The 13,221-nt window shown below is 37.2% G+C and overlaps 1 protein-coding gene across 4 annotated transcripts in view; it reads left to right on the forward strand.

Annotated features, from left to right (window-relative positions):
• Window positions 1–13,221, forward strand: part of Dclk1 (doublecortin like kinase 1) — a 344,211-nt gene that overhangs the window by 15,501 nt on the left and 315,489 nt on the right. For all 4 annotated transcript variants that reach the window (XM_029562253.1, XM_008830501.3, XM_008830498.2 and 1 more), the window contains exon 3: window positions 1,384–1,730. In XM_029562253.1, coding sequence (XP_029418113.1) covers window positions 1,384–1,730 — 347 coding nt within the window. The remainder of the gene's footprint in view (window positions 1–1,383; window positions 1,731–13,221) is intronic.

Raw genomic sequence — 13,221 nt, forward strand, 5'->3', positions numbered from 1 at the left:
TGGATAAACTTGTCCTCATCGAACAGCTTCTGTCTGGTGAAGCATAATGTAGATGTGCACATACTAGAGAGATGTTTTATAACCTTAGCAAAATAAATGCTGAATCACATATATAACTGTCTTTTTATTTTTGAAACTTTGGTTTGGTTATTTTTATGTGACTACTTAATTTTGTGGTCTTGCACGCTTGCATTATTAATTTAAAATAGGACAAGGACTTTGATGAAAGTGAATAAGAGTGTGTTGGATTAGACCTGAGCCACTTTATCTGCAGTTAAGAGATTTTAAACATTTCCCCCTACTTCTGATTACAAAGACTTATTAACGTGGGCTGGGGAGTCATTATAAAATCTTTAGTTCCAACATGGTGACCTCACTTTGACTTTGCTCTGTGAAGTATGTATTTAGAAATCAGTCACCTCACAATTTACTGTCTTTTGGTACATGTGTCATTTTCTTTTGTGAATGATCTGTATATTTTCAGACTGAGCATTTTCGTTAGAATATTTTATGTCAAGGAAATCATTTGTCAAGGAGTCATTTTTAAATTAAAAAAATTATATTTACTTTAGAGTTCATTTGTGATGCTACAGTTTGTAGGCTGGGCATTCTGACTGTTCTCATCATCTTTGTCTACCAACAAGTTTGAATTGACTTTCTAGTGTGCATGGCTCACCACAGTCAGCACTGTACAGACAACAGGAAAGAAAGGACAATTGGCTTTGCTTGCTTGTAGAATTTTATTTGGCTACATAAAATTTTAATATTATATTCCCCTTATAGCAGTATATTACTTGGTTTAAGGAGCTTTGTAATAGCGGGGCATGGCCTTTAATCCTAGCAGGAGGATCCCTGTGAGATTGAGTCCAGGCTGGTCTACACAGTGAGTTCCAGGCCAGTTGGGCTGCAGAGAGTACCTGTCTCGAAAAAACAACAAACAAACAAACAACAACAACAACAAAAAAACAAAAAGAAAAAGTAGAAGCTATGTGCTGATCGAGTTTTTGTTTTCAAAGTAGCAGATGTATGTCCTTATAATTTTGAAGTTTTCTGCAAATTTAAATACTGTTAAGTTTAAAATGTCAAAGAATAATTTCTATGTTGAATTCATTGTATATCTTTCTGAAACTGATATCAGCATATCAGTATTTTCATTTGTGATCCAAAAAGGGGAAAATGGTGATTCTTTTTTCTTCCCAATCTGCATTGAAAGAATGCTATCAGAAGTCAGAAGTGTAAGTGTTCATTACCAATCATACTTCCTGGTTTTGAAAGTCGTAGGTTATTTTTGCCTCTAAGCAGAAAAGGAAAAATGAAAGTCTGAGCAGGTCGAAGAAGAGTCCCATCTGAGTGTAAATCTGAAAACATTTCTCTCTTCCTTAGGAGAGAGTTATGTGTGCGGCTCCATAGAGCCCTTCAAGAAGCTGGAATACACCAAGAACGTGAACCCCAACTGGTCGGTAAACGTGAAGACCACCTCAGCTTCCAGGGCAGTGTCTTCACTGGCCACTGCCAAGGGAAGCCCTTCAGAGGTCCGGGAGAATAAGGATTTCATTCGGCCCAAACTCGTCACCATCATCAGAAGTGGGGTAAAGCCTCGGAAAGCTGTCAGGATCCTGCTGAACAAGAAAACGGCGCATTCCTTTGAGCAGGTGCTCACTGACATAACCGATGCGATCAAGCTGGACTCGGGAGTGGTGAAGCGCCTGTATACCCTGGATGGGAAGCAGGTAAGGGCAGGGATGCCGGGACTCCAGCTTCACAGGCAAGAGCTAGAGAGTTGGGGGTTATGCCTGGCATGGAATGAGGACATGTTTTGTTGTTGAGGGAACTGGGCCATTTAGGTAACAGACATGTACTTGTTGATTTGAAAGTAGTTGAAGGTTAGTGTTGGACAGGATTGATCATCAGAATAAAGAAAAAAAAAAAGCAGAGGGCAGAAATCTTTGAATGTTAAACCTTTGTTCAACAATTTCTACTTTTTCAGTTATTTGCTTGGCATAATGCTGCACTTCAGTCATCTGCTTTCAGTTTTGTCTGACGTCTTAAAGCCTTATGGATGACTGAGATACAAAAATGAGCTGGGACCATTGGGAAAACTATACCGCATTTATTTAACCTAAACAATATTTTCTGATTCTATGTCTCAGGATTGTTTACCAATCAGATCCAATTAAATTGTATAGATTTAAAAATATGTACCTAAAGAACGGCATCTTTTCATCTAGATTACATTAAGCAGCATATTTCTAGGATACTATGCATCTTGTACTTAAAACATAATTTCAGATTTAAAATGAGGGGAAATTTCTTCAGTTGTGTCATGGACATCTGTCGACCTAGATGAGTAAATACTTTAATGGGTGTTGGTCAGGTAAGCAGGACGAAGCACTACATTTCAGGGAATGCTTTGCTAGAAATTTAGAGTTAACAATACCATTTTCTTTAAAAGGATCTTTTTTTAGCATTGCTACCTTTGCTTGAAATACAGTTCTTAAAATATATTTTTATTAATTCTTTGAAATTCTTATGCAGCTTATTTTGATTATATCCACCTCTCCAACTCCTCTCAGATCGACCTCCCACTCCCTCACCCCTCACAACTTCATGTCCTTGTTCTCCTTTTTAAAAGTAACCTCCAGAGTCCAATTTGTGCTGCCCATATTCTCCTAGGTGTGGGGCTATCCACTAGGGCATGGTTGACCTTCCAGGGCCACACCCTTAAACAAAATTGACTCTTCCTTCCCCAGAAGCCATCACTGAAATGTAATTTTTAATGTGGTTCTCTCAAAATTACTTTTAACAATTTGAGATGTGATTTGAAGTATTTTTGTATTTAGCTCACTTTAAAATTAAAACTAGATTCACAAATGAAGAGACTCATTAAGTAGGACACTCATGTAGGTTCTTGAAGGCTAACATATCCAAACTTTATGAATCATAATAGATGCTAATACTGTATAAACTGTCAATCAGGAAAGAACCACTTCCCTAGGGATCCATTTAAATGTCTCAACTTATAAAAATTCATTAGGAAAGAGGGAGTCTGTGCCAGTTGTTCATTTGTATTGACCAGTCTTCTGCTTGTCTCATAAAACTTGCATGTGGCTAAGGGTTCACAGAGGTAATAGTCTCCATCTTATAGATCTAAGAGGCCTGAATGCCATCCATTTATCAGCAGCTAGCAAGTCTACTGCTGGCTTGTGAATTATGGCGGCAGCTTGGATGCAAACTGCACATTTAAACATGTAAACCCAATGGCAGGGTCCACTTGTACGGCGTTAAGCAACCATACTATAATTCTGCATCTTCATGTGCTGACTCTTCTCAAGGTGGGAGTCTACCCATTTTCATAAAAAGTAAGTGTTAGGATAAAGAATACATTTAACATGAAAGCAGAGTGTGGGACTCTGTGGGGCTACAAGGGAGCCAGCAAGAAGGGCACCGGGGACACAGAGGACAGTGGGGGAGGAGAATGGATGAGAGGACAGTGATGAGTAGTACAGAGGTAACGTAGTAAACTAACTTAAAAGAATACACAGCAATGTGTGTTCCTCTTCCTCCCGTCACCCCTTCTTCTTCTCTTCTTCCTCTTACATTCTTATTTCAGAAGTCTAGGTATTCGAAACCGCTACATACTAAGTTCAAAATCCAGCTGTCACTACTTTAACTAATATTTATATTAACTGATCATTTAATTTTGTTTATCTGAACAATAATGTCCCAGAATAGATATTATGATATTGTCAAATTTCTTCTTTTCTGAATTCGCATAATGTCAGTATTTTATAATAGCTATTTTGCTGTAGATTACATGTAAATACTCCAGTATAACTGAAGATAATCCTATGTTTAATACCCCAGGACTATGATTCAAATCTTGGCCCATCTACAGATGATTTTTGAAAACATGTAACTTTGCCTCATTATAGTTACCAATAAGACATGGATAAGGTATGATTCCTGTTTTGTAGAGTACTTATGGTTTCAACCGTGCATGTGACAGAATTGTTCAAGTATAATAATAATAATAATAATAGGTTTACTGAGCATTATTCTAAGCACGTTGCATGTATTAGCATGTTTAATCCTCCTAAGAGTTCTATTATTGTCCTAATTAAGTAGAAAAGTGTACAAAGACGTAGAATTTATTAAACATGTTAAAAACATGTTTGAAACATGTCCAAAGACAAAAAATTGTGGAGTTGTAATTTGAACCAATTCCACTCTAGGAGTTTGTGTTCCTTGTACCACATTAGATGATGTAAAAAGCACAGGATACCTGTAAATAAACTGAGAAAGAATTATGAAGGGAATAGCACCATCACTATAGCGAGAATTCTGAAATCATTAGCCTATGAAGAGAAACGTGCTTACTTTGGTTCACAGAACTGCAGGTGCTAATCCAGGACCAGGTGGCCTATTCCTTTGAGCCAGTGCCAAGGCAGCACATTATGGTGGAAACATGTGTTAAGTGAGCAAAGCCATTCATCCTCATGTCCAGGAAGTGAAAGAAAATGTGGAAGGGTCTGGGAAGGATGCGAAATTTTCTTCCAGGGCACACTTCCAGTGACCTAAAAACCTCCCACTAATGTCTACTTCTTAATGATTCAACCACCTACTTACTCATAGCACCAGCCTGGAGAACAAGCCATTAAGAATTGGACCTTTGAAGGATATTCAAAATCCAAACTATAGCAGAAGCAATTTTTCCAAGGAATCTCATTTGGGTGTTTTCAGGGGATGGATGGATAGATGAGTGGATGGATGGATATGTAGGTAGATGGATGGATAGATGGGTACATAGATGATGATGATGGTGATGATGATGATAGATGATAGAGATGATGGATAGATGATAGATAGATGATAGGTAGATAGATGATAGAAAGAGATAGATGATAAATAGATGATAGATATAGATGGATGATAGATGATAGATAGATATGATAGATAGATAGATAGATGATAGACAAATGATAGAGATAGATGATAGATAGATAGAGATGGATGATAGATAGATAATAGAGATAAATAGATGATAGATATAGATGGATGATAGGTGATAAATGATAGATAGATGATAGATGATAGATAGATAGATAGATAGATGATAGATGATAGATAGATAGATGATCGATAGATAGATAGATAGATAGATAGATAGATAGATAGATAGATAGATGACTTCCTTCCTTCCTTCCTTCCTTCTTTCCTTCCTTCCTTCCTCCCTCCCTGCCTCCCTTTCTTCCTTCTCTCATAGATGATAGATAGATAGATGATCGATAGATAGATAGATAGATAGATAGATAGATAGATAGATGATAGATGATAGAGTTCACTGCAGTCATTCTAGCTGACTATTATAGTTGAGTGTGTTTTTTGTGAAGCATACAGTTTTCTGTGCAGAGGAATTAGATAATAGACTCAATAAACATAAAAAGTTTTTGCTTGAGTTCCCAGTAGGAACAAAAATGCTTCTTCATGAACCCAAGGAGTCTTTAGAAGTGTTTCGATTCAGAAGAGAAACTGGCCCAGTAAGCAGCTGTTAGCGTAGAAAGTTTTGAAAGCCCTGGCAGAGATTGAGCCTCAGTAAGCCTCTGAGAAATAGCCGTTCCTCCAGTCTTTCCTGCGGAGAGATGCTCTGTGAAGGAGACTGCATCTTACTCTGTACATAGTGGCATGGGCATCCATATGCTGCCAACAGGACATCAGCTGTAAGCTGACTACTGTACCACTTTTTATTAGCACCACATTCTGACCAAACAAGCTAACTAGTCAGTGACCTTGTACCATGTTTTTTTGTTTGTTTGTTTGTTAAATCTGATAGCTTAACTGAGGCCTACATCAAATCCATATGGAAAGTCAAATTCCCAAGAAATATTTAAAGATAATTTTTGTACTGAGGAAAAAAGACTGTTCATAAAATGAATAGCTTGAGTGCTTTTGGTAGCTAGGTAGGGAGGACAATGTACAAGCCAGAAGGCTTTTTCCCTTGCCTTCAGGCAACCTTCAGATGTACTCACGGATGGAAACTGTTGATGCTGTGGTTCTTAGCAGTGGAACTGTGAAAGCTCTGCTTGCTGTTGGCTGCTACCCAGAGGCTCTGGTCACTGGAGGGTATAGTCCATACCATGTTATGACTCCTTCCTGTTACCACAGGGTCTCCTTAGTTGTACCTGTTGGGTTTGCTTTAAGCCCTAACCCTGGAGTTCATTATTTGGTACTTTTCCTGAGATTCAGATAAGGAAATGAATGAGTTGGAAATGCTTCACCATATAGAGTCTGCAGAAAACTGCAGTTAGCTAAGATGACCATGGTGGCTATTTTCAGAGATGTGTTATGACTGGAGGCCTCCCAGAAAGCAGAACCGGGATAGACAAGCTGAGGGTTAAATTCACATTCCTTTCTCCACATCTGAGGAGAGAGTCATAGAATTTGAGAACCCAAGAGCCCCTTCTTCCTGCATCTATGTTGGGCATCCGCTCACCCTGCCAAGTGGTCACTCCCGGAGGTCATTTGGAATATTACTGTTTTTAAGTGATAAAAATAATTCCCAAAGATACAAGATTTTCTACAAAGATAGCATTACAGATCTCTTGAATCCTTTTATGGAAAAGTAAATCTAGCTCTCTACAGCTGGTAAATCTGCTAAGTCTGTGATTATTAGAACTTCCTTAGGAACATCAAGAAGAGCAAGTCTTAGAAAGACAGTGCCTAAGCAGGTATTTATACTGTGCAGATCATAGATAAGGCATTTACCAATGAAATGGAGCAACAACAAAGTAGATCCTTCTTTTAAGTGGAAAATACAGGCAAATCCGCATACTATCTATTCTTAGACATTAAAGATGAAGACAACATTGCAACCTGCTTAAGCAGTAGAGGAAAAATTCAGGAAGGTTATACTTTTTCTTATAGATGTTTCTGTAAGCAATACACTTTATAAAAATCCAACACTGCTAGCAGGCTAGCATGAGCAAGCAATTGTCATTTTCCCTTTATGGAAAGTTTTCAGAATCATTTAGCTGAAGTGCAGTACTCCCTCCTTACTGGTGGGTTCACTTTTCCACGGGTTTAGTGACCTAATAGGTCAATCATGATCTGAAAACATTGAATGGAAAATTCCATATTTTGAGAGGGAGGAAAAGGGGAGGAGGGAGCATCTCACATCACTCAACACAGTATATTCTTGTAATTGTTCTGTTTTATTATTATTCTCTTACTGAACCTAATGAATTAATGAGGAAGATATCACAAAATGGTCTTTTTTATCTTTTGATTATAAATATCTAATTTTAATCTGAAGTAAAATTAATTGAATGTAGAAAACTTAGACCTAAGTCTTCTGCTTACGAGTTGAAACAGTGGGAAACAGTACTACAATACCTGGCCTCAGCTGTAGCAGTCAATATGCATAAATACATGAAAACAAAAAGTTACTAAATAATAAATAAGAAATTTAGGTTATAATAAGAATTCATTGAACTTGAAAGGAGATTTTTCTATATGGTAGTAGTGACATATTTTTTTTTTGAGCTTTTCTGTGACAGCTCTTAGTCCCTTAAGCATGTTTAGCGACAACCCTTCATTCTTCTGCAAATTTTATACTATTATGATTTGTTATCTATGCTGAGAAAATGAATATACTACCTTTTAGTTTTGTTTGCAGTTAGTATAAAAATAGTTGAGACTAGTAATTTTGCTTGGATCTTAAAATGTCGAATTTAAATTTTCTACAAAAACTCAGAGCACATGATAAACCACCATCATGATCTACTAGCTCTGGGAGTTGATGGAAATATCTTAGCTGATTTCAAAGAAAATGGAGCTTAAAAATAATTATGTCATTTTACTTAGAGGATTAAAGTGTTCAGAATAAGATATGCTACTTTAGATTGTGTGTCTTTGGTGGATAGTCAAGATTTATGCACTACAAATGTCCCTATGTAGATATTAATTTCTCCAAATTGGGAAGAGTTACATCCTTTTCTGCCTGTCTGAACTTCTCTGACAATATAATCAATTATGAGTGCCTGCAGTGATATAGGTACTTTGGGAAAAGTCAGTTTCCTGTGATAGGAATTAAGAGCTCTCAGAGTGTTCTAATGCAGAACTGAACGTGTGTCTCTCTAGGATTCTAGGGCACTTTGATAAAACTGCTTTGGAATTGCTTCTTAGTGGTTGACTGCTGCTTCTGGGAGCCTGACTTGGCCTTTGAGCCCTGGTTGGGAATTTGGGAACATATTGGGATGATGGAATAACTTGGGCTGTGTTTGGGCTTAGATTTCAGAATAGAAAATTTAGCTTATACTTTCACCTGAGAAATTAATTTAGTTTCTCCACCTGGTTTAAATCTTGAATGTTCCCCTGTGGCCCATTATGTCAGACACTTGGTCCCCAGCTTGGAGCTATGGGGAGGAAGTGAAACCTTTAAAAGGTGGAGCCTAGTGAGAGGTCTTTGAGTTACTGAAGAATGCCCTCAAAAGGAATTGTGGGGCCCCAGCCCCTTCTTCCCGTTTTTAATTTTCTTTTTTTCAGATTTTTAAAAAATTATGTATATATGTATGTATTTGGATTTGGGTATGTGTTTGTGAGTGCAGTTGACTGACAAAGCCAGAGGTGTTGGATCTCCTGACGCGGGAGTTACAGGTGGTTGGGAGTTGCCTGGTATGGGTGCTGGGAACTGAACTTAGGTCCTTTGCAACAGTAGTATGTGTTCTTAACTGCCGAGCCATGTCTCCAGCCCCTTCCCCTGTTTTTCACTTCACTGGCCATGAGGTGAGTGGTTTACCTCACCACACGTTCTCTACCATGTTGTATTACCCTGCCACAGGTCCACATGGCCAGTGAACCATGGATGAGAACTTCTAAATCCATGAGCTAAAATAAACCTTTTTTCTTTGTAAGAGGATTATCTCAGGTATTTGCTATACTACTGAAAAGCTAACAACATCAGCTTACTGATTATTTAAATTTTAAAATTCTGTATATGAATTACTTATGATGAGGAATTTTATTCCTTATATAGGCAATTTGAGTATAAATGGAAGCAATAACATGGTGCAGAAAAAATGCACTGGTTTCATAGACCGATAGGATTTGGAAAAAAAAAATCTGTACCCTAGAGGTAGACACGGTGAAATCTTTCTTCCCACTGGGAACAATTAGCTCCGACAATCTTGTTTCATCTTTTATAGTATGATAATAATGACGCCTTTATTTTAATTGTCAAGAATTTTAAATGAAATAATCCATTTGACAAGTTTACCATTATGATTGGTTCCTAATTATTGTTAATAGTTACACTGAAATACTAAGGGTTCAATTGATTTAGTTTTAGGAAAATCATGTTTTAAATGTACCATAGGAATCCACTATTTAAAATTGCCCCTTAATAATAACTAATCATATCTTCCTTTGTAAACGTGTCTTTTCACATAGAAATACTTAATGTTATAATGCATTGACTCTGAAATTTGAGTGAAACATTTATAAGACCACAGCCTAACTTTAACACTTATGGGTATGACTCTTGGCAAATCAAACTATGAAGTTGTTTCTTCTTTAAATTGGCTCTAATAATACATATTATATTAAAAGTCTGATAATTGACAAAATAATGTTTTCAAAAGACTGTAGCTTGACATGTGATAAGTCCTCTATAAAGACAAGCTCTACCTTCTGCTTCCATTTCCCAGACTTTCTTAAAAGCATACTATATATAGCAACTAGCTGTGTAATACCGTGAGCATAAAATTGGCCATCTTGTATTCTGCCTTTGTAACTGAACTACTGTAGCTGAACTACTAATTATGGTGGTTTTGTCACTGTTTATTGTCAATCAGTTGTACGTACAACCCAGATGTTATTCTCTTTACTTGCTTCTTCAATTATGTGAGGCATTTCTTAAGGGTTTCTATGTATTGATAATCCACTTTATCAATAAGGTAATATTAATATTGTTACTCTTGTTTGTTGAATATTTTCTCTGAACCAGTTACATATATTTATACTGAATAGTATTACTTTGATGATTCAATATCATTTCTTTGCATGATAACCACTGTTCTGCTCTGCAAAGCAAAACTTCATTTTTCAAGATTCAGCTTAAAGGTAGCCTCATCTATGAATCCACTTTATCAATAAGGTAATATTAATATTGTTACTCTTGTTTGTTGAATATTTTCTCTGAACCAGTTACATATATTTATACTGAATAGTATTACTTTGATGATTCAATATCATTTCTTTGCATGATAACCACTGTTCTGCTCTGCAAAGCAAAACTTCATTTTTCAAGATTCAGCTTAAAGGTAGCCTCATCTATGAACCACTTCATTGTTTCTGTATGAGAATTGACAGCTCCATCTCTTGGGGCCCATTCACTGCCCATTGTATGTAGTCTTTCAATACTTCACTACGCTGAAGTACTATATGCCTGTTTCTTCCTTCAGATTTTATAGCATGAGGCTAGGAAAGTGTCTTTTTGGTCTCTGATCCAAGGCCTCACCTGATGAAAGCTTATTCATTTAATGATTTGGTGTCTCAGTGACTGGACAACTGGCCAGTTTTTCATAAGCCATCCTCTTTGAATTAGCACACTGTTCCTGTGTTCAGCAAAATACAAGGAGGCCGTGGCAATGAGGGAGCTCATTTGGTCACCCCAGGCTCTAGTGGTCTGCAGCTCTAAGCAAATTTAGTGTTCTTCCACTGCAACCACAGATTCTAAGAGGCCCCTCATGGCCGTTGTTTCCTACCTTGAATTCCTGCTTGTGAAACACTCTTAAGCTAATTTAAAAAAAAACAAAAACAAACAAACAAACAAACAAACAAAAAACGCTATCTTCCCATTTTAGAGCATTTTAAGGACTATTGGAAGCATCTTTATCCTGTGGGGGAACAATAGACATTCTCTTAGAAAAATCTTACCACCTGAGTCAGATGAATTGCTCTAAACTTTTTTGACTTTGCCTTGGCCATCCAGTGAACAAAGAGAAGGGCCGATCAATGGATTTAAAAATTGGTGATGAGCCAATAATAGATTCTCATGAAAAGCATCTGACCCAATTATTGTGGCGATGTGAACCTACAGAATTCAAGGGTGTTCGTGCTGATACAGTGCAATATGTTGCAACAGATTTTTCTGATTAGCTTAAATCCTTAAAACTAAATTAAAGACATCAGTTTCAGAAATTAAATGGAACTTAAAAATCCAATTTAAAATCTGAACTATGTTGTAAACAGCATACCCTAGAAACAAAAGGACAGATGGGAGAATTAATTTTTAATTGACTTTTTCTATCATAGATTAATAAGCAATCAATGTAAAGAATTTTCATGCAAATGGGAAAATATTAAGATAAATTAAAAGTACCCACAGTCTCATTGACAAGATGGCCCTCAGCCATGTTTTAGTCCATTTTCTTTGCCTTTATCTTCATAATTTCACACACAGTATGCACATTTCTATGGGAAATCAATTAAGCCATTTTCTCTCTGACTTTGTTATTAGATTGCTCAGTGTAAGATCTGAAGCAAGTTGTGATGTCTAGTCTCTCTGTAGAACTTCTGTCTGTGTGCAGACTTAGGGCTAAAGTGATAGTGTGCCACAGTCAGACTGAGAAGCAAACCGTGCAAAGTGATAATTCTTGAGAAGTCATGTAACAATATACACATGCTTCTTGACTAACCCTGGTTTGACTTGCATGAAGTTTTGACTTTTCATTGGTGTAAAAGTGATATCCATTCAGTAGGAACTGTACTTTGAGATTTGAGCTTGGATCTGCTTCTGGGTTGGACACGTGCAGTCTGAACCTCTCTGGTGATGTAGGGCAGTGACTGTGCCTGAAGCTCCCTCTCAGCCATGTGCTCACAATAGGACACAAAGGACTCAACACTGGATTGTGTTTCTAAACAAGGATTAGATGGATTGAATGCATTGTGAACTTGGAATATTTTCAATTTAATGATGGCTTTTCAGATGTAACCTCCTTGTCAATTGAGCAGCATCTATAATCAGTGATTGGAGGTTAAAGGTATCTCCGAATTCATCTTCTCTGTTAAAAACCTGAGAAAACAAATTCACAGTTTTCAAACCCTGTCTGATTAAATAAGTCTAGTCTTGTTCTGTAAATGCCAGATATCATAAGCTCTTAGGTCAATAGTGCACAGTTACCAGGATTTTTTATGAGTGTCTCCCTAAGGAAACACACACACACATACACACACACACACACACACACACACACACAGAGTCACCTTCCTTTAATGCATCATCACTTCTGCTTTGTGAAATAACCATTTGTGCACCTGTGTAAGACAAGAAAACCTGGAGAAATAAGACAGTGCTCTGCTGACTCCTACATTCTCAGCCTCCTTCATTCTTAGGAGCCCGTATTTGCTTCATGGCATTTCTTGGCATGCTGTTAAGATGAAGTTGTATTTTATTTTTAAAGAATTATTTCAGCAAGAAAGTAACTCAAGGTAACCATTACTTTAAAAATATAGGCTAGCCATTTTACTTCTGTCTTTTCTTTGTGAGGCTGGATATAGAATACAGGGCCTATGTATGCTAGGCAAGTCCTGTACCACGTGGGGTATAACTTAACCAAGCTCCTAAATGTTTTATTTTTGAGGCTTTTTGGAGTAGTAGTGTAGGAATTTGTAGCTACTCATGTAATAGAAACACAAACTGATATGAATTCTATATACTTAAAACATGTTTAATCCTTATGTTTTGAAACCTTGCTAAAGGGACTGGAGTGGTGGCTCCGTGGTTAAGAGCATTGGCTGCTCTTACAGAGGACCCAGGTTTGATTCTCAGGACCCACATTGGAGCAAACAACCATCCTTAACTCCAGCTCCAGGGGAATCAGATGCCCTCTTCTGACCTACATGGGCATTGCATGACACAGGTATACTTAGCTACATGAAGGCAATATACTCATACACAAAAACTAAAAATAATGATAAAATATTTAACAACAACAAAACCTTGCTAACACAAGTGTCTGGAGACCACAGCAGCAATACCACCAGCATCAGGTTGAAATGCAGGCTCTTTCTCCATCCAAATCCACTGAATGAGGGTGGACATTTCAACAAGATTGTCAGTGATCCATAGTTACATGAAACCTTGAGAACCATAGCTCAGGAGACAAAACAGTGTGAATAGAACTTGGGAGTCAAAAGATTTTAAGATGGTAAAATCCTGGCTAC

Source organism: Nannospalax galili, unplaced genomic scaffold, assembly GCF_000622305.1.
Source record: "Nannospalax galili isolate Female #2095 unplaced genomic scaffold, S.galili_v1.0 scaffold1354, whole genome shotgun sequence".
NCBI classification, from domain to species: Eukaryota; Metazoa; Chordata; class Mammalia; order Rodentia; family Spalacidae; genus Nannospalax; species Nannospalax galili.